This window comes from Monodelphis domestica, chromosome 1, assembly GCF_027887165.1.
Source record: "Monodelphis domestica isolate mMonDom1 chromosome 1, mMonDom1.pri, whole genome shotgun sequence".
Classification (NCBI taxonomy): Eukaryota; Metazoa; Chordata; class Mammalia; order Didelphimorphia; family Didelphidae; genus Monodelphis; species Monodelphis domestica.
This window is the reverse complement of record NC_077227.1, coordinates 481,436,663-481,458,550: the sequence shown is the minus strand read 5'-3', so window position 1 is coordinate 481,458,550 and position 21,888 is coordinate 481,436,663. Positions and strand designations below refer to the sequence as shown.

At 41.7% G+C, this 21,888-nt stretch overlaps 1 protein-coding gene across 2 annotated transcripts in view; it reads right to left on the bottom strand.

The window, feature by feature from the left end:
• Positions 1-1,783: 1,783 nt before the first annotated feature.
• SRMS (src-related kinase lacking C-terminal regulatory tyrosine and N-terminal myristylation sites) overlaps positions 1,784-21,888 on the bottom strand; it is a 70,009-nt gene continuing 49,904 nt past the window's right edge. For both annotated transcript variants that reach the window (XM_056812823.1, XM_001376059.4), the window contains 7 exons: positions 13,542-13,663; positions 11,088-11,254; positions 9,736-9,877; positions 7,778-7,936; positions 4,928-5,109; positions 3,704-3,860; positions 1,784-2,587 (listed from right to left, as the gene is read on the bottom strand). In XM_056812823.1, the coding sequence (XP_056668801.1) occupies positions 2,394-2,587; positions 3,704-3,860; positions 4,928-5,109; positions 7,778-7,936; positions 9,736-9,877; positions 11,088-11,254; positions 13,542-13,663 (1,123 nt within the window). In that variant the 3' untranslated portion in view covers positions 1,784-2,393. The remainder of the gene's footprint in view (positions 2,588-3,703; positions 3,861-4,927; positions 5,110-7,777; positions 7,937-9,735; positions 9,878-11,087; positions 11,255-13,541; positions 13,664-21,888) is intronic.

Below are 21,888 nucleotides of genomic sequence, written 5' to 3'. Positions count from 1 at the left end.
GTTGTAAAAAATAGACTCGAATACAGGACTACAATCCCCACGAGCCTTTGCTCCACTTCCCCAGAATGCCTTGTAATCTCACCTGGGCCGAGATCGAGAAGGTATTTAAGCTGATTCAAAGGCTTTTGAAGGGCTCTCTCTCTCCTGGCTCTTTTTGGACTTCCGTTTTGGAGCAGGCAGTCTCTTGCGTGATGTGAGGTTATTTTGTCTAGGCCTCTGGCCTAGGCACATGTTTCTTACTTGTATATTCTTTAATCTTTATCCTTTAATAAACCTCTAAAAAATATAATACTCCTTGCAGAGAGAAACTAATTTCTACCTCCCTCAGTCTCCCCATCTCCCCTAAATTTTAATCTTTACAATGTGCTTCAGGATATATATTATCTTTGGACTCTCACTCTACTTTGCCTGTCCAGACTCAGCAATCATCTAGTTCAAAGCTTCTCAAACTGTGGTCCAGGGACCTTGTAATCAAGACCCTCTCACATAGGTCCATGACATCAAAACTATTTTTATAATACTACTAAAATGTCATTTCTACTGCAATAAATATCAATAGATCTAACCCACACAAACAAAAGTTCTTTGGGAAGTCAATAAAAGTACATAAAGTGATCTTGAGATGAGAAGGCTTGAGAACCACTGATCTAATTCAACTCCATTTCACAAACGAGGAAACAGGATAAAATTAGGTAGTATAGTAATACATTTTGCATACTTTAGCTCAATATGCCAACAATGTGATATGGCAACCCAAAAAGCTCTTGGGACCTTGGACTCCATTAATAGGAACATAATTTCTAGAAATTGAGTGGTAGTTCCACAGTGGCCTGTCCTGGTCAGACCATATCTGGAGTATTTTACTCAGTCCCAGCACCCACATTTTAGGACAGATAATTGATAAGCTGGAGAGAGTGGCCAACCAGGATAGAAAGAGGTCTGGATTTTGTGCCATTATAACAAATTACTTTTTTTGCCATCACAAGGTCGGGAATCTATTTGACTTGGAGCTCTAGAGGCCAGAACTAAGAAAAATGGATGGATATTTCAGAGAAGCAAATTTAGTTTGATGGAAGGAAAAACTTCCTAACAATTAGAACTATTGAAAAAAGGAATAGAATATCTCAGGAGGAAGTTGTCCTTCCCATCCTTGGCCTAATAGAGGTCTCAGGTATATTGTAGCAGGAATTCATTGGGCAGTATAGATTGGACTACATAGTCCCAGAGTTCCCTTGGAACTCTATTATGTAAATGTCAGACATCCCTATTACTATTATCACCACCACTACTCCATCTCCCCACTTTGTCTGTCAGGAACTCTCTCTTCCTCTCTACCTTCTGGCTTCACTGGCTTCCTTAAGGTCTCAGTTAAAATCCCACCTTCTCCAGGAAGCCTATCCCAATCCTCTATAATGCCAGTGCCTTCCCTCTGTTATCTTCAATTTATCCTGTATATCCATTTTGGTTGTGTGTGTGTGTGTGTGTGTGTGTGTGTGTGTGTGTGTGCGCGTGTGCATACATACGCGCATGCACAGTTGTTTCTACGTTGCCTCTCTCATTAGATTGTGAGAGCAAGGACTGGTTTTTTGCCTTTCTACCTACAATCCAGTTGTGGCGCCTAATATGTGCTCATTGACTTGACTCTCTTACATGTATGTGTGTGTATTTTATATCTTATTTTACTTGTTCCTCCATCAGGGCAGAGACCATGTCTTATTCATGTTTGTTGTATACCTTGAAGTTCTCAGTATAGAGCCTTGGACATACTAGGTGCTCAGGAAGAATCTGTTAAATGATCATATATGTAATGAAAATTCACAAATATCAGTAAGCCACCACATGAATTCTATAGACATATTATTCCAGGATATTCTCTTTCTTAATATTTAGATGTCCTCTGTACAATATTTACATTAAATATTTTCCTGAGAGTGACGAGCAGTAAGGAAGGTTCCTTTCTCCACATTCTTTTTTTCCCATAGGGGAAGTGGAATGATAAGGAAAAAAAGAGGGAAATAGAAGGGTCCGTCCTGGGAGGTAGTGAGTTTTCCTCTCACTGGAGATCTTCTAGTAAATTCCAGAAGACCAGTTGTCCAGTTTGTGGCAGTAGGAGGCTTTGGGGGGGGGGGGGTAAAGCTTGATCTACATGGCTTCTAAGAAGCCTTCCAATTTTGAGATTCTGTGAGGAGCCTGACAGCAGATACGTATCCATGCTCAATAAGTCTTGTCATAGACCTTTGGGGTCCTTACAGACATTCTCTTGATGCCCCCTTCCCCATAAGAAAGCATTGGGAAGGCACTGAAAACTCTGTTCCCAAAGCCAGGGACTGGGTTGGGGATATGCACAGCTTTTGAATTGGGGCAGGAGGATGGGGAAGGTAACAGGGCTTAGGTCATGTGAAGGAATGATGGAGACGTCTGTAAATAGAGCTGAGTTTCTCCCTTAGCACAAAGAAAGCAGGTCTCTCCTCAGCATTGCCCTTCCAACACTCCAACATGAGCACATAGACCTCAGGGGAACAAGTGGGTGGGCGTGGCAGTCTATAACCTCGGGAGATCTGCTGAATAGTCTCCTGATTGGTCATACCTGAAAGAAGCAACATAAATTGGTGTTAGAAAAGAAGGAAGGCCAAGATCCAAGTAATCCATTCCCTTTAAGAGGTTTCCCTTGGAGGATGCCAGCCTAGATATAGAGCATACCACTTTTCCCAGGAAGACTTCCCAAATTAATATATTACCCATTGTTCCAAAGCACAAAAAAAAATGCAATTTCACTTCATCAAGTAAAGGCTTTGTCTCCAAGATATTAAGTCTGGTTGATTGAATGGCTCACTACTAAATTGACCCCTTTGATTTTCCTGGCCATGTTTCTTTTCTATCCCCATCAATCTGAGATTCCTGAAGGTGGAGACCATATTTTTTCCCCAATCAAGTAAAAGATTCATCAAGGAAAAAAGCAAGCCTTGTCTGTTTGCTTACACCAGACACTCTCTTAAAAGCAGTTTCTCCTGCCTCAGACTAGGGAAAGCCAGGAATATAGAGCCATGTCTACACCTTTCCTAGAACTCCCTACAACATCAAACACAAGCCTGAAGGTCACCCTGAACTTGAATGACAAAGAAGGTTTTCCAAATCCATCAGAAGACAGGAAAGTTTTGAACTCTTTAGAGACTGTATATCTACATATTTTCTAATTTGATTATAAGTTAGTTGATCTAGAGATGGAAGGTACTTCAGAGGTCATCTAGTCCAACTCTCTAGTTTTACAGATGAAAAAATGGAACACCTAAGAGGTTAAAAAACTTGCTGGATAAGAAAATAAGGATCATATCAGAGACAGGATTTCCATTTTCTGGACATGTTTATTCTCTTCCTTATCAGACTGAGGATCTTGTAATGGCAAGGTCCCCTGGATTCCTACCCACTGGGACTCCATCATGTTAAGGACTCTCCAAAGAAAACTCTCCAAAGAAGAAAATCTTGACTGCTCAGACCAGAGACTCTCTGAGACCGGGGTACAGGGACAGGAGTCATGTTTCCTCCACAAAACCTAACACAGACCTAAAAGACATGCAGATATTGACTCATATGGGAGTCTTTGGAAATGTATCTGAGGTCAAGCAAGTATGGGTTCCATTGGATGACACTGGAGTTCAAAGGATCGAGGGAGAAGAAAAAGGGGAGAGAGAGCATGGGATCAAACCTTCATAAGGACACTGTCCATATGTGAAGACTTCATAAAGCAGGATCCCATAGGACCAAACATCTGACTTCTGTGAGTAGATCCTATAATTGGCTGCTTCTGGAGCTGTCCATTTTACAGGGATTTTGGTGCTGCTTTTTGTTGAATAAATATCATCCTAAAAAAAACTGAAAAATGAGTCATTCTGGGGGTAAGAGGAACAAAACTACATCTCTTAGTCCCATATCAACCTAGGAACCTTGAAGGGGGGAGGGGCAATACATCATCTTCCCCACACCTCAATTGGTTCTGATTTGTAAAGACTGCCAATCTGTTGAGATCTGGACTTTGCATCCAAATCTCAATTCTTCATGATAATGGAGACAAAGCAAAGGCATAGATAAATCAAAAGCATAGATAATCCAAATTACTTATGGCATATTTGTTTTAAGAATGTACAACAGTGGGGGCAGCTGGGTTGCTCAGTGGATAGAGAGCTAGGCTACAGACAGGAGGTCCTGGGTTTAAATTTGACCTCAGATACTTCCTAGCTGTGTGACCCTGAGAAAGTCACTTAACCCCCATTGTCTAGCCTTTACTACTCTCTTATGCCTTGAAACCAATACACAGTACTGATTCTAAGATAGAAGGGAAGAGTTGGGGGGGGGGGGGAATGTACAGTATTATGTTAGATTGACTACTTCATCCTATTTTATTTTTATTATCATTACAGGGAGTTTTATATTCCTAACCCTCAGGGCTAAGTGGGTGTGGGCAGAAGAGAGGTAGGACAGAACACTACCAGGGCAAGGGAAACACATCATAAGTTTAACATACACTCAGGGTTTCAGAATGTCATACTTGGGAAGGATCTTTAGCTTATCCAATTCAACCCCATCATTTTATAAAAAAGGGAAAATGGGTCCCCAAAGTATTGTGTCTTGTTCAGGGTCCCACGAAAATCTGAAGACCTGTTTGGTTTTTTAAAATAATAGCTATGTTGCCTGCTATCTGTGAGATCTTAGGCAATCTCAAAGTTTTATGAACTTTACTTTTCACTTCTGTAAAATGGGAAGATTAAAATAGGTCATCTAAGGATTTTAACCTGGATCTTCTGAATTTCAATTCAAGGACTTTTCCCACTATATCACAACCATATGTAAAGGGATACAACTGGGAATAATCTGGATTTTGATAGATTGGGGCAGGGTGACAAAAGGAGGGAAACAGAGACCTCGGCCTGACCTTTAGCAGCCTGGCCAGGCCAAAGTCTGCGATCTTGCAGGTGAGGTCATCTCCCACCAGGATGTTTCGAGCAGCTAGATCCCGGTGCACAATGTGCCTCTCTTCCAGGTATGTCATACCCTCAGCCACCTGGCAGGCGATGCTCATGAGGTGGATGATGCTGAGAGCCTTCCCGTCTGGACCTAAAGGACCAGCAGAGAAATTCAAGGTCATGGCCCTGAGCCAATGAGGGCGATAGTGGCTCCCTATAGGACTGGAAGTCCACAGACTGTGATACTTGCCAAGTGTCCACCACAGGGAGCCAAAATGGAATGAGAGAATCTAGTACAATAAGTATATGTAGGAACATGTGCTGCCATGCATAGATGTGGCCTCTCTCCCCAGGGTGAGAATGGGTTATTAATTTAAATTAATTTTTTTTTATTTGAGCATTTCCAAACATTATTCACTGGAGACAAAGATCATTTTCTTTTCCTCCCCCCTCCCCCACCTCTCCCATAGCTGACACGCAATTCCACTGGGTATCACATGTGTTCTTGATTCGAACCCAGAGAATGGGTTATTTTTTAAGGAAGGCACTGAGATGATAGGGGAGAGCACTGGGCTTTTCTAGCACCTGGAACAGAGGCTATTGAATCACCACCATAGAGAGTGTTGTTAGAAAGATGCTACAGCTTATTTTTAATGGGTAAGATCAAGATGGAGAAAGAATGTGAGGAAAGGGGGAAGGGGAGAGAATATGATAGAAGAAATGGAAGGGAAACTAATGGAGAGAGAGATGGAACCCTGGATAGAGAGGTAAGGATGAGAGAAGAGGTAAAAGGAAAGAATCTTGGAGGAGGGATGAAGAAAAGGATATTACAGGATAGTATATGGAAGAAGAGAAAATCTGAGATGAGTAGGGAAAGCTATGGAGAACAAGGGAAGAAGGGTGATAAGGAGACAGATAAGAATGGAGGATAGAGGGAAGGATAACTGGAATGACATGGTGGGGTGAATGCAGATGGGTGGAAAAAGAAGATGGGAAGGAAGGTTATGGGGAAGACATGGAGAAGAAAGATTCAAAGAAAAGGAATTAAAAGAAAGATGAATGGAAGAAAAATGGAGGAAAGATAGGAGGAAGAGATGGAGAAGATGATGGGACAACAGAAGTTCCAGAGGGATGGAAAAGAATATTCAAGAGGAGAGAGTAGAAAGAGAAGGATGTGGGAAGGGATAGACAGAACAGGATTGCATTGCTTGGGGAGAGAGAATAGGGCAATGAAGAGAGGTGTATGTAGAGGGGAGAATATAGGAAATGGTGGGTGTTGGAGTTGGCTAGGAGGATAGAAAAGAGAGAGGATGTTGAGAGAAAGGAATAGACTATAGGAAGCATAAAAGGCCTTAGGAAAGCTGTTAGCCAAAAACAAACAAACAATGTCCTAGTTCCTGGCATTCTAAAACTTTTCCATAGCAAGGTTGTAACCTATACCCCCTGGGGGCCCAACTATGAGACTGAGATGATTTCCAAAAGTTATTCTTTCCTCCTTGGCTTTTGAGTAAGGCTGATTCATCCAAAGAAAGAAAGGAAACTGGGTTTTCCAGGTCAGGACTTTTCTCAGGTGATTGAGGATCTGTGGCATTCCTCAAAGACTGCTTACTCATACGCAGGCACCTCCCTTCCATTCAAGTCCCTGGATCTCAGGATAGGGCTGGGAAACTGGGAAACTCCGACAGGAATCAGGGGAAGGTCACAAGTTGTGGAAGCTAATGAGCTCAGTCATGAATGTCCTCCAGACTAAAACCATCTTAATAGTAACATCCTAGAGCAGCTAAGCCAAGAACTGGGCTGGCCCTACCCTGGTGAGAATAGAACTTGTCAAATGGATATTATTTTACTTCTTAAAATGTGTAATTATTATCTATATAATCAGAAACACCATTTTATCTTCAAAGAACTCAGTATATGATTCTTAATTAAGCCCCATAGCTTCTCTGGAAAGTAAATATGTATCATTAGTCCCATTATTCAGGTGGGGAAACAGAGGCTGAGAGGTTATTACTGTTATCATGATCATCATTATTATCATTAGTTAATACTTTGTAACTGTGGACAGGGCCCTACTAATGGGCATCTGGGACCAGCTTCCTAGTGGTATCAGGGACAAGATTAAGGCTGAGTCAGGAAATAGGCTTCCTCCTCCATGCCCAAAGATGTGCCAGAGTGTCTGCCTAGGCCAAATAGTGCCCTTCATCTAAATGTCAAAGTTCCAAAGGGACTAAGGACCACATGTCTATCCCCAGGGCAGTACTTCAGACTCAGAGCAAGCTTGTCCATGAACTTCATCCACAACCCACATGCTCTAGCCGTAGAGCCACCGACCACATCACACTGTGACCTAGAGCATTCTCTGAGCCTTTCATGAGTATTAGCCTTATCTAATGAGTTCTCCAGGATAGGGGCTGCTGTGCCACCTCATTGTCCTGTCTCTCCCACAGGCTAAGAAGAGGCTTCTCATTACACATAGCAAATGCTGAATAACTTATCTCTTCATTAAAAGGGGTTGGAGTAACTGCTGGAAGCAGGGCTGCTTGGGGAGATGAGACTGAGAGGAAAGACAACCCCAAGGGGGGCTGAGTAGGTCATGAAAGGGAGGGGCCATAAAAGCCCCAAAGAATAGGACCTGAGAAGGAGCAGTCAAAAGAGGACTCAGAAAGAGACTAGGAGGGAAAGACTATTGGAGAACTGAGAAAGAGAATTAGCACCCAATCGATCATCATCTGTGTGGAATAAGGTTCCTCTTCCACGGTGGACAATGGGTTTTTGAGGTTTGTGACTGGCAGAGGAAGTGGAAATAAAGGAGCACTCACTGTTGAGGAAGCTCTGGAGGTTCCCTTTCCTCATGAGCTCTGTCACAATGTATACAGGCTCCCCGATGGAGCAGACTGCATGCAACCTGATCAGCTTCTCATGTTTTAGACTCTTTAAGTTCTGAATCTCCTTGGTGAAGTCATCAAGCTTCATGTCAGCTGCAAGAAAGCAAGCAAGTATGATCCATGAAGGCCTGGAGAACACATGAAAAAGTGGGCACTAATGGTGACTTCCATCATCCAAACTCAACCTTTTCCCCAACATAGCCCTTCTAGCCTCTGAGTGACAGTGGAGAACTGAACAGTAGACACTCAGATGGTGGCATAAGAAGTGAGGAGAATGGCATTTTCATGCCTTTGGCTTTCTTTTACTTGTAACTGGTTTACATGTAACTTGTAACATGCTTGTGACTCAAATTTTCAAAGGACACATCTGAAAGGGAGAGTTAGAACATTTGGTGAAAGCTATTCAAGGTATTCAGGACAAAACAATGAACAAATCTAATAGGAGGAAGCTAAATAAGCATAAAGATAAAAGACCTACATTTGAATTTTAAAAAGCCAGACCTAGAGATGGGAGGTCCTAGGTTCAAATCTGGCCTCAGACACTTCCTAGCCATGTGACTCTGAGCAAGTCACTTAACCCCCATTGCCTAGCCCTTACCACTCTTCTACATAGTATTGATTCTAAGACAGAAGGTAAAGGTTTAAAAAAAAAGCTAATTTCAGGAGAGAGGAGAGGTAACTAGAAAATTTCAATGAAAAAATATCTGCATATTCAATATGTGTCTACCAAAAAAGTTCAAGACATCTTATAGTGAGTGCATTAGTGAAGGCACAGTGTCAACAATAAGGGTGATGACAGTCTCTGCTTTCATTAGACCACATCTGGGAAGTGTTCGGTTTTGTGTGCCATTGCTGAAAGGTCATTAACAGGCTAAATATCAATAGGAGGGAGGCATAAAGGAACTAGAGACATTGCCATTTCTGAATCTACTGAAGTAGTAAAGAAAAGAAGCCTTGGGAAAACATGAGAGTCATCTTCAAATATTTTTTAAAATAAGTGAAGAAGGGAAGCTAGGTAGCTCAATGGATTGAGAGCCAGGTCTAGTGATACTTCCTAGCTGTGTGACCCTGAGCAAGTCATTTAAACTCAAAAGAAACCTTACCACTCTTCTGCCTTGGAACCAATACACAATATTGATTCTAAGATGGGAGGTAAGGGTTTTTTTTAAGTCAGTGAAGTTGTGCTTAGTGCTAGAGGGCAGGACAAGGAACAAATGGGTGAAAGTTACTAGAAACAGACTTAAGTTCAAGCTAAGGTAAGACTTCCTAATAATTGTTATTGTTATTGTCCAGTCATTTCAATTGTCTGATGCTTCTTGGCAGAGATACTTAAGTAGCTTCTCCATTTCATTCTCCAACTCATTTTACAGATGAGGAAATTGAGGCAAATAGGGTTAGATAATTTTCCCAGAGTCACATACTTAATAAGTGTCTGAGATTCAATTTGAACCCAGGAAGATGAGTCTTCCTGACTCTAGTCCTGGTGCTCTATCCTATTCCATCTAGCTGCCCTCCTAACAATTAGAGTTGTCCAAAAATAGAATGAACTGCCTTGGAAAGTGTTGGGTTCACCATCACTGTAAGTCTTCAACCAAAGGCTAGATGACCGCTTATTAGGGATGTGGTAGGGTAGGGGTACCTGCTCCTGTTCCAGATTGGGTGCCTTCTAAATCTTGAGATTCTAGGTTTGGGGGGAAATCCAAGCTTATGGGGCCCATCCCCCTTTGGGTCAGTTGACTCTATTCTTTCCTTGGCCACAGTCTCCAATCCCAGACTGATCCTGGCCTTACTAATTTTCTCATTGAAAAATTTTTCTTTATTTATCAAGATGGGGCAAAATGGGAGAGAGTTGAGTGAATCACAAACTGTAGTTCATCCCTCCAAAAACATACCAGACTTTATGATCTTTATGGCCACCGGAATCTTATTCAGCCACAAGCCTTCCCACACTTCTCCAAAATAGCCTTCTCCCAGCTTTCTTCGAAGTGCAAACTCAGTCCGGGGCCGTTCCCATTCATCCCTCTCCAGTGGCCGCTGACAGAATGGAAAGAGACAGAGATGTAGATTAGCATGGAAGGAGGGAAATGAATAGACCTAGCTAGGGTTGACATATAATATACCTATTCACTTTTCTGACAGAAGTGCCTAAGAAAAACTCTGCAATTTCTTCTAAGAAGGAAATGGACCCCCACCCTCCATAAACACACACAGCTGCTAAGCTAGAAAGAAAGGAAGTCATTGGCTTCAAAGGTCATAATTCAGAGTGCTAGGGAAGCTCCTTGGTCTCCTCCCAGGAGGAAGTAGTCCTGCAGTGTGGAAAGTTACTTTGATGAAACCAAAGTCATAACAGGTCTTTCTGGCTATTTTGGAGGAAGACAGGATACACCAGCAGTCACTATCCCTAAAAGATGAATCCAAATCCTCTCTGTTTCAAGCCTGGGTCCTGCTGATGGCCAAGGAGGAGAAGCTAAAAATCTGTTCTCAGAAAAATTTTCCTCACACTTGGCCGGAAAGCAGGATGTTCTGGGAGTCCCAAATAATTACATGGGCAACTTAAGTAGCACTTTTCATACTGCATGTCCCTCAATCAACCCTTTACAAACATTAATTACTCCCTGATGGGAGGTAGAAAGTGTTATTACTTCTACTTAATAGCTGATGAGACACAGAGGAATTTTATCATTTCCCTCCTATATCAGAGCAGGAAAGGGAGATGGTTCTAGATAAAGTGTAGTTTCTTATCTTCCAGCTGGAACTCAAATACAACAGGTAAAGCCCTCACACCCACAGTTTCCTCTGGGATCTGATGGAGCCCAAGGCATCTGGAACTCATTTCCCAATGGTTGCATGTTCTATGACCTAAGCCCCAGGACTCTAGCTGGGAAAAGTCTTCCCCCACCCCTTTCAGAAGTTCCAACCCAGAACAGGTCAGGTGTAGCCCTATCACCTATAAATGCCTGCTGGGACTCACATGGTTTCATATCCAACTGGTCCTGGCAGAAAATCCTGAGTACTAATAGCAGCTTTTAACCTGGTCTCTCTTCCTCTCCAACACATGGCCAAAGGTGAACACAAGAGTGAACACACAGGAGTGGGCTCAGTAAATTCTTTCACTGATGCTCCTCAAAGAGCTTCCCGGGGAATTGGGAAGAGGAGAGAAAGGGAGAAGGGAATAAGGAGGGAAGAGGGTGCAGCAAGGGAGGAGGGGAAAGGGAGAAAAGGAGGGGGAAGGAAAGGGCCCCACCTCTTGCATACAGGGCTGAAGCAGGGGTGTCTGGATAATCTTCCAGTTGGCTTTGTAATAGATGAGGAGTTCCTCCAGGCTGGGGAAAACTTGGCCTTTCTGAATATACAGGCCCCCTTCTGGGGCCTTGGCAATTCGATAGTGGCAGACCTTGGCTTGCATTCGAACTGTGGGAAAAGTATCAGAGAAGTAAGAAAGAGGGAAGATGATGGAAAGGGAAAGGAAGCAAATGAGAAAACAAAAAAATGGAAAGAAAGACAGGGAAGAAGAAATTGGGGATGGGGACAAAGAAGAGATTGAGGAGGGGGAAAAGATGAAAAGACAGGGAAGAAGAGATTGGGGAGGGGGACAAAGAAGGAAAAGATAGGTCAGGAGGGAAAGAAAAAGGGAAGGAAGAAAGGAAAAAGAGAGAAGGAAACAGAAAAACCAAAGTTAAAACTACAAAGACAATACTTTCTTTCCTATTCTCCTGTCATCCAGATCTGCAGAAGATAGGAACATATGAAGGAATTACTAAAGCCTAGGCAATCTCAAATATCCCAGAGTGGTGACTGGCCGGGTATGACATATCACCACTGGGCTATCACCCAAGAAGCCCTTTCAGCCTTATTAGCCCACAAGGACAGGATAGAAAGAAGTCTCAATTTGGAAAGCTGAAGTTTGGGGAGAGATGTCAAACAAAGACTAGGTTTAAAGACAAAATTCTCTAGTTATGGCTCTAATTCTGTTGGAGGTGTCACCAACTTTTTTAGTCACTAACTTCATTGCAGAATTATTCTAGACTCTTCCTTATGTTTAAATTTATATCCAAATAAGTTGCCAAATGTTAATTCTACCTCCACCATACATTCTTCATTCACCTCTTTCTTTGCATTCTCTACCACTCTATAGTTCTAACCTCATGACTGGACCGGACTCCCTGACTCCAGCCTTTCTCCATTCCAATTCATTCTCCGTATAGCTGACAACCTGATATTCCTAAAGCATAGCTCTTACCATGTCTCTCCCCAACTCGAGAAACTTTAGTGCCCTCTTGCCTCTAAGATGAAATACAATTCCTATTTGACATTTAAAGACCTCCATTGTCTAGCTTGAGCCTCTCTCTCAACGACAATTATTATATTATTCTCTTTCACAGATTTACCGACTGGCTAAACTGACCAGCTTGCTGTTTCTTGGATGTGACATTCCATGCTCTATTCTCCTTATGTTGCACCAATTGTTCCCCATCCACAGAATGTAGTCCCTCCTTATCTCTACTTTCTAGAATCTCCAGTTCCCTTCAAAGCTCAATTCAAGTACTACCTCCTATAGTAAATCCTGATCCTCATAATTTCTTGGGTCCTTCCCCTAGAAATTACTTTATAGCTGTCTGTATATCTGCTTGATTATCTGTTAGATAGATATTGTATTGAATTTTTATGTATGCCAACACCTTCATCTTGCCAGTAATGTAAGCTTTTTTAGGGTGGGGATTATTTTTTGTTTTATATCCCTAGAACCTGGCAAAGTATTTGACACATAGTAGGCACCTAATAACTCTGTTGAGAGACAGGTAGGGGGCTCAGTGGATAGAATGCTGGGCCTGCAGATGGGGGGGGGGGTTCCTGAGTTCAAATATGACCTCAGACACCTCTTAGCTGTGTGACCCTGGACAAGTTACTTAACCTCCATTGCCTAATCCTTACTGCTTTTCTGCCTTGGAACCAATACTTAGTATGGATTCTAAGGCAGAAGGTAAGAGGTTTTGTTTTATTGTTTCTGTAAAAAATAACTGCTTGTTAGTTCAGCCTGACCTCTTCTTATAAAGCTAGCAAAATCAAGGCAGGCAGGGGATACTCAGTAAATACTTGTTGAATTAAATTTAACTCTTACTGGTCAGGTTACTATACTTCCCAGGAAACAAAGCATTTTATATCTAGTAGATAAACTAACACTAGCCTCATTTTATATGGATTACTTAAAGCACCCAGAAGAGAAGGGAATGAGTCCTTAGACACATAGCTAATCAATCAGTGAGTGAATTCTAGGCTTCAGGGTTCTTTGCATTGGATTATATTGTCTGACTTGCTTCCCTTATGAAATGTATAACATTTTTTGCACAGGGAAACTTTTTCATCCCATTCTTCACCCAACAATTTATGAAGCTCCTATGATATCCACAGACCACAGATGGCTATCACCAGGGACATGAGATCAGAATGCCTAAGTCACTTCATAGGAATTCACAGAAAGAACCAAATGAATTCTATTCCTTCTGATTAACCTCCTGCATACAGGTGATCTCTTCAAAATTTCCAAGCTAGAATCAATTCAGGTCTGTCCAAGTGGATCTCTGCTCTGCTACACGGTGCTCTGTTATGTAAGCCTCCTTGATTATTCCAAAAGCTCCAGATCTACTCCAGACAGGGAAAGTAGAGAACAGAATGATATGGTTTCTCTCAAAGAAATTACCTGATAGTGAGTAATCCCCTCGACTACTCTCACTGGGCCGAACCAGAAAGGCTCCATGCTGGTTAGAAGAGGAGAGTAGAAGCTGTTGAGCCTCGCTTCGACTGATTCCATCAAAATACCACCTGTAAAACAATCCAGGCAAACGATCACTTTAGAAGTCATATTGAGGCAGGTCACCTACTTCATCCTCATTACCTCCACCAACATTTTCCTCTAGGAGTATGAAAGGAGCTTATTTTTAGCAAGGTCTCTCCCATGTAGGCTAGACTGATTCAGTTCCACTCTCCCTCTCCTCACCCCACAAAAAGGCAAGGTAGCTATCCAGAGAAATTGAGAGGGCCAAGGCTTGAGTCACAAAGATATACCTTCCTTAAAAAAAAGGATATATCTTCCTAATTATCTAAGGGCATTAAAAAGAAACCCACAAAGAGGCAGTGCTCTGAATTGGCAAATGTTCCCACCATGCAAGGCACTAAATCCTGGACAGCTGATGAGATGCATGGAAAGAGGGCTACTTCTATTTGAGCAAGTCCCATATCTCTGCAGTAAATCCTTTCCACATTATAGTCAGGTAAACCTCCTTTTATTAACTTTTAGAAAGGTCTCATTTTGTTCCAGACTTGTACCTGAACTTCCAAACACCTGAGGCATGACTGGACTCCAAGAAGAACAAAAGGTCAGAGTTAGGGTTAGGGTGTTCTGGAGCTCCCATTGCCATTTCTCAAAGTAGGAAGATTACCCTGTATAAACAGGATATCTGCATAGGTCTACCTAGAGAACTTGCTCTGCTGGAGAGGTCCAAGATCACATATCTTTCTCTTCTTTTAGAGTAAGGATTCTTAACCTTGGAGTCCACATATGAAAAAATGTATCTATTTCAATATGATTGCCTTCCTTTCTAGTCCTAAGTATTTCAATTTATGCATTTAAAAACACTTCTGAGAAAAGGGTCCATAGGTTTCACCAGATCTTGCCCAAGGGGAACATGACACCAAAAAGGATAAAAACCCCTGTTCTAGAGGAATAACCCCCTAGAAACACATAATCAGCCCAATACAAATTCTCAGCCCAGTGAAAGATTAAGAAATTCCTCAGTAATGGTCAGCGGTCCCTCTTGTCAGGCAGCAATTCAGAACTATTTCTGAACATTACTATCCCTCAGGTAGCTGCCCAATAGGAAGTAGCAATGCAATTAATTAAACATCTTTTCATTGAGCCCAGTTGGGTACTCAGCCCTGTCTATGGTGATGAGAAGGCACAGACCTTGCCCTGAAGGTTTGTATGGAGACAAGAGATTCATACACAAATCAGAGGGCAAGAAGACTCTATATAAGTACCCACTTGATCAATGACTCATATAAAACCCAGTAGAATTGTGCATTGGCTACGGGAGAGGGGTGAGAGGAGGAGAGGGAAAGAACATAAATCATGTAACCATGAAAAAATCTCTGAATTAAATAAAAATTTAAAAAATTAAGTAAGTACATATTGTGTGACACAGACTCTCAATGTTTCAATAGTTCAGAGGATGGAAACATAGTATAGGCTAGGTATTTGAGCAGTAGAATTTGGGGAGGTAAAGAAAAACAGCTGGAGCCCTGGGAGGAGAAATAGTCCTAGCAGATTTCTGGAAGGGATTCCATTGTTAGCAGAAACATGGTGATGGGCTCCTTATTCCCAGGGCTTATGGATGTGGACCCCAGCACCTTAGCTTTGTGTATCAGGGGTTTTCCCCACCCCAATCCAGGCTCTTTGCCAATCAGATTCCCTGAATCCAAACTTCTAACGATACCAGCTGCTACTTGTCATCAGGTGAGGCCTGTTTTGGTTGGCTTTGTGCCCAGGAAGGAGTACCTTCTTGTAAGGAACATGAAAAAGTTCTTTCTGCTCTGGTTCACTAATGTGTCAGATCCATTCCATTCTCATATAGGCCATGAGGGAAAATACCCCATTTGCCTCTGACTCAACTTCCCAGAAAAACAAAGGAATTCCTGCTTTAACTGTTCTGGGTATTTGGCATAAAGCAAGCCCACTTCTTTTCTTAAGGTCTAATAAAACCTTCCCACTTCTTTTCCAGTAGAAATTATAGTCCTTTCTTAACTCAATAAATATGCATCAAGAACCAACTTTATGCTAGCCCACATTATGGAAAGGGCAAGGAAATGAATGTCATGAGCCCTAGATTGAAGAGCTAGGTCTGTCAGTCTCTGACCTGGGAAAAGTCACTTCATTTCCTCATCAGTAAAATAAAGTTGGACGTCATCTAAAGTCATCTTTATTAAAAACATCAATGACATCTAAAGTCCTTCCAGCACTAATATTGTATACTAAGACTTTTAAACTGCTTAGAGAAGGGGGAAAACAAGTCTTGAGTTCTTAGGGAAGGATTTCTAATGACGAACTTGGAGAGATAAAGAAGTGCTTTGAGGAAGAGGGCTGAAATATAGATATCTCTTAGACCCATGAGCTCATGCTAAACCCATGTCCAGATATAAATTCATTATCATTCCTCTAAAGCAGAACTTATCTATTTTTATCAGGACCAGCACCAACTAGGGTTCAGATCTGGCCCCAGACACTTCCTAGCTGGGTGACCCTGGGAAAGTCACAACCCCCATTGCTTAGCCCTTACCACTCTTCGGCCTTGGGATCAATACATAATATTGATTCTCAGATGGAAGGTCAGGGTTAAAAAGAAGAAAAAGACCACACACTACCACCCTTCTGATGACCTAGGTTTACAACCACAGAGCCATCTTTAACTACTCTTCATTTTCATTGTCCCCAAATCTACTCAAATGCCAAGTTTTATTGATTCTGCTTCCACAACATCTATCCTTTCCCTTCTCTCTCCTCATATAGCCAGCACCCTAATTCAGTCCTTATCTTCTACTTCTTCCCTGAACAAGTGCAACAGTCTCCCAATTTGTCTCTCTACTTCCAGTCCCTCCCTTCTAATCCATCCCTCCAAAATGAGAAAGTCCAGTATTGACTCCAAGACGGAAGGTAAGGGTTTTTAAAAAAAGTTGGGGATCTGGTCCAAATTACCTGTCCAGCTGCCCTTACCTTCTTCCCTGCCCAAACCCCCATCTCTACTTTCCTTGAGTGTGACTAAAGGCAGGTTACAAAATAAATTGTTCCATGATTATTCCCTCTCTCACATTTTAATCTCTCTTTACTGGCTCTGTCCTCTCTGCCTGGGAGCATGATAAGGAGCTCAAAATCTCTTTATTAAAAAAGGAAAGTGGGGGCAGCTGGGTAACTCAATGAATTGAGAGCCAGGCCTAGAGATGGGAGGTCCTGGGTTCAAATCTGGCCTCAGACACTTCCTAGCTGTATGACCCTGGGCAAGTCACTTAACCCCCATTGCCTAGCCCTTACCACTCTTCTGCCTTGGAACCAATACACAATATTGATTCTAAGATGGAAGGTAAGGGTTAAAAAAAATTAAATTAAAAAGGAAAGTAAAAGTTCTCTTTATTTCTTCTCCCTTTCTCTGCTAAATTTCTAGAAAGAACTGACTCTATAATCCTCCACTTCCTCGCATTCCCCTCACTCCTTCACCCTACAATCTAACTGGCTCTCATTCCCATCATCTATCCCTGCCCCTCACCAAAATCTTTGTTCTCTTTGACCTTTGCAGGACTTGTTGGTGCTGACAAACTCCAACTTGATACAGTCTCCTTCCCTTCTTTTCCTCAACACTATCCTCTCTTTCCTTTTGGTTCAAATCTTCTGGCTTTTTCAGTAGTTCCTCATCCTCCCGACACTCCCTCAGTGTGAGTATTCTATACACACATCCATATATACACTATACACACACACACTGTATATACACACAGGCAACAAATCTCTACTCTCATCTCTCTCCCCCTTTCTCTCTACAGTATTTCCCTGCATGATCTCCTCTACTTCCATTGCTTCAGTCATCACTTTGCATTCCTGATTCCCAGGTCTCTGCCCAGGACTGATCCATCTCTTTCCTCTGCCCTCTGATGCTATATCTCCAACTCAACATATCCAAAATGGAACTTACCAATTTACCCTTAAACCCATTCTTCCTCCTAATTTCTTCATTTCCATTGATGTTGCCACCATCTTCTCAGTCACTCGGGCTAGAAACCTCAGGTATTTGTGATTCTCTCGTCTCCCTCATTCTCTATATTCAGTCAGTTGCCAAGTCCCATTGATTATACCTCTTTAACATTGCTCATTAGTAATCCCTTTCTACTTTCACTACCATCACCCTCAGACTCGACTCCTCATCCCCTCTCTCCCAAACCACTAAAATAGCCTTCTTACTGGTCCCCCTGCTGCCCATCTTTCTCTTCTCCAATCTTCCTCCACACAGCTGTTAAAATAATCAACTTAATATACAGGTTGGACTATGTGCCTCCTCTGCTCAAACATATTCAATACCTTTCTATTACCTATGAAAATAAAAATAAAACAAGCTCCTTAGAGGCTATCTTTCAAGGTTCTGTGTAAACTTTAAATTACCTTTTAAGTCTTATTTCCTTCTATTCTACTTCAGGCACTCTTTTTTTTCCCAGGCAAACTAGACTATGGTACCTTTTCTGACTTTAACCTGAACTCTCCTACATCTTTTTATTCCTATAAACCATCCAACATGCCTGAAATATATACTCTCTCCATACATCTCTTCCATTGAAATACTTTTCTTCTTTTAAGGCACAGCTCAGGCATCCCATCCTCCAAGAAGCTTCCTTTGTTTCCTCACTCCCTCAATCTGATAATCTCGCCATCTGAAAAATTCTTTTAGTTTTCTGTCCAAAGTTTTTCTTTTCATTTATAATCTATTTCTACTCTGCATAGCATCACAGAATCATTTATTTAAATCTGGAAGAAACCCTAGAGATCAGTAAGTCTAACATTTTTATTTCACAGATGAGAAAATTCAGGCCCAGAGAAGGTAAAATTGACTCTTCCAGAATTCTGCAGCTAATAAGTACCTAAGGACTGAACTTGAACCTGGATCTCGCTGATCCAAGATCCAGCATTCTATACCCTATACTACCCTTGCCTCTTCAATGACTTAAGTGAAAAGTCCTCGAAACCAGTTGTTGTTGTTGTTTTTAATCAATACAAGATCTGGAGCTAGATATTATTTAGCTAGGTGTTGTAGTGGATGGAACACTAACCTAGAAATCAGGAAGACTCATCTTCATGAGTTCAAATTTGGTCTTAGACACTTCCTGGCTCTATGTCACTGGGCAAGTGTCACTTAATCCTATTTTCCTCAATTTCCTTACCAGTCAAATGAGCTAGAGAAGGAAATGGCAAACCACTCTAGTATCTAATATCATAAAGGATCAAATATGACTGAAACAATTCAACAACCACAAAAAAGTCCAACCCTACCACTTTACACATGAGTAGTTTAAGGCATAAAAGGATTTTGCCTAAGAATCAGGTAGCAGCACCCAGCTGCAAATTCAAGACCTACAACACTAAGGCCAGTTCTCTTTCCACCAGAACATGCTGCCTCAAAATAAGGAATTTCAATCATTAAACATAGATTACACCACCCAGTTGTGCTTCATGTCCAGTCTGGATTTGGGCTAGTGGAAAAGGTAATGGATTTGGAGTCAGAGGACCTGAAATTGGATTATAAATAGGCAAATGTACTCCCTGTGGCCTTCAATAAGTCAATTAAATTCTGTTTTTTGGTCCCTTACCCATAAAATGATGGGGTTAGACTAGATCACCTTTCAGCTCTAAATCTGTGATCCTATGATCACATAATCCCTGGTCTCGAAAGCCAATGCCTTATTCATTAGGCCCAATAACTGAGTTGAATGAGCAGGGTTCTTAACTATGTATTACCTTGAAGAATAGGTAGAGGCATGGTAAGGAAGCAGCTTATACATAGTGAGGAAGAGCTGTGAATTCTTTTTTTTTTTTTTAATTTATTAAAACCCTTATCTTCCGTCTTGGAGTCAATACTGTGTATTGGCTCCAAGGCAGAAGAGTGGTAAGGGTAGGCAATGGGGGTCAAGTGACTTGCCCAGGGTCACACAGCTGGGAAGTATCTGAGGGCAGATTTGAACCTAGAACCTCCCGTCTCTAGGACTGGCTCTCAATCCACTGAGCTACCCAGCTGCCCCCCAGAGCTGTGAATTCTTGAGCAGGGTATATGAACAAACGTAAATGCTTTGACATGAACTCTTAATTTTTTCTTTGAAAGTCCTGTGTCTGGCACAGTGCCTTACATACAGTAAGTTAGAAATTTGTGTTGTTTTGAATTGAATTGAAATCATCTCACATTCTTATTTATTCAAAATGACACGTAATGATTCCCCTTTGTTTTCCTCTTATTTTGAGCACCTTCTAAGGCAGAGTATGAATACAGTTTCCATTTAGAATCAACAATTACACATTGGGATGGACACTCATTGTCCCTGTACTAGGCTAACAATTTCTCTGTCTTTGTTAGTCTAAAAATATCCGTACCACGTCTGTCCAGGAAAGGTATCTTCTCTCTCCAGTACTCAGTGGTCCTTAAAAATGAAATATTTGGATGATAAAGGGGGAAAAAGCAAACTGGCCATTCAGATGGTGATGGAGCAGGTGAGATGGAGATGAATAGTGATCCCTTCAAGAAGTGTCCCATGATGGATTGTTTGGTAATCTTTTATATGGGATTTTTCATAATCACATATGAATGTGAAAAGGAGAGTTCTGAGTTGTCATCAACCTAGGGTAGCAGTGGGGAATGGTCAGTGTTTAACAACTGGCTCTCCAGAGGAAAAATATATGTGCACTACATACTTTTAAGTCTTAGCAGCCATTATTATTTTTCTCCATCACTTTCTTAAGACTAAAAATCAACAAAACAACATCAAGCCCAGATTTGTAGTGTTTGTTTCAGAGGTATAATTGTTCATTCTGTAAATTTAACAAAAAACTCAGTCATTTGGAACTAACTCCAGCACACCCTAGAGGGGGGGTCAGATAATAAAAGTAACAATAGGATTTTTCCAGCACATCCCTAGGATAGGTCCTCAGTTTCCTCTTGCAGATTAGTCAGGTTATGCCAATATACCTGTAGTACCCCGGTAGGCACTACCCTACCCTCTTCCCTGATCTCTGACTGCCCTGAGGAGGACCAACCCTCCCACTCCCCCCACAACAGGATGCTCTTGCGTCTGGGCCAGAGGAAGATGCTAATTACATTTTACCCTTTCATCTGGAGATCTCAAAGAGCTCCACAAACAATCATTAGCTCTTCCAGGCTGGCAGCATTTCATTTTCACAGGGAGGAACACAAAAGTCAAGAAAGGCATTTGCCCAGGGCCAGCTTGGTCCCCAGGCCAGGAATGGGACTCTTGTAGGGATGGTTAATGCAATACAGTATGGGTTCCTCCACCACTCCCTAACATTAAAAGTTTCTTCTATCAGTCAGAGTCTTCCTGGGACAGACAGAAGACAATGGACTGTAGCCCATTCCAGACTCTGCTTGCAAACCTCAATACCCAATGCGAATCTCCTTCCCAACCTTTAAACATCAAGTGGAGGAGAAAGTGATGGTCAATATTCCAGTGGGATCTAGAGAAATCAAGAAGCTAAACTCCAGGGGTAGCTGGGTAGCTCAGTGGATTGAGAGTCAGGCCTAGAGATGGGAGGTCCTAGGTTCAAATTTGGCCTCAGACACTTCCCAGCTGTGTGACCCTGGGCAAGTCACTTACCCCCATTGCCTAGCCCTTACCACTCTTCTGTCTTGGAACCAATACACAGTATTGGTTCCAAGACAGTAAGTAAGGGTTAAAAAAAGACGCTAAATCCCATATTCTTCACTAACACACAAAGAGTAGCTTTGAGTTTGTGGCCCAGAGACTTCACTAGCCAAAGGCAGAATTGCCTTGACTTGAAAAGTCAGCTCTTTTTTTCCTCTAATTTTCACCTCTGCCTCTCAACACCATTACCAAGTGTATGGATATTTCAGGCAACCCAGGAATACTTACATGGAATGATTTTAAGGCCTTAGAAATATTTCTCTATTATCATCATTATCCCCTCAAGTGACATCTAAAATTTCACCATTATAAGTCTTTTGTTTCAGACTCTGTCTTCGATTTAAAAATAAAGTATGTAGGAAAAATAACACATTAAGTTTATTTTACTGATTGTTTATCCTTCAAGATGAACAAATTTATCTGACCCTTTCACAAGAGTTCCTACTGAAGGTGATGGTAATGAGAAGGAAGGAGAACATTGATCCCTTGGTCTCTTGAAGAGTGAGGAAAAAATGACAAAACAGAGGAATGGAGTAAGGGAGGAGAGAAAAGAGGGAAGGAGAGAGAAGGAAAAAAGAAATGAAGGAAAT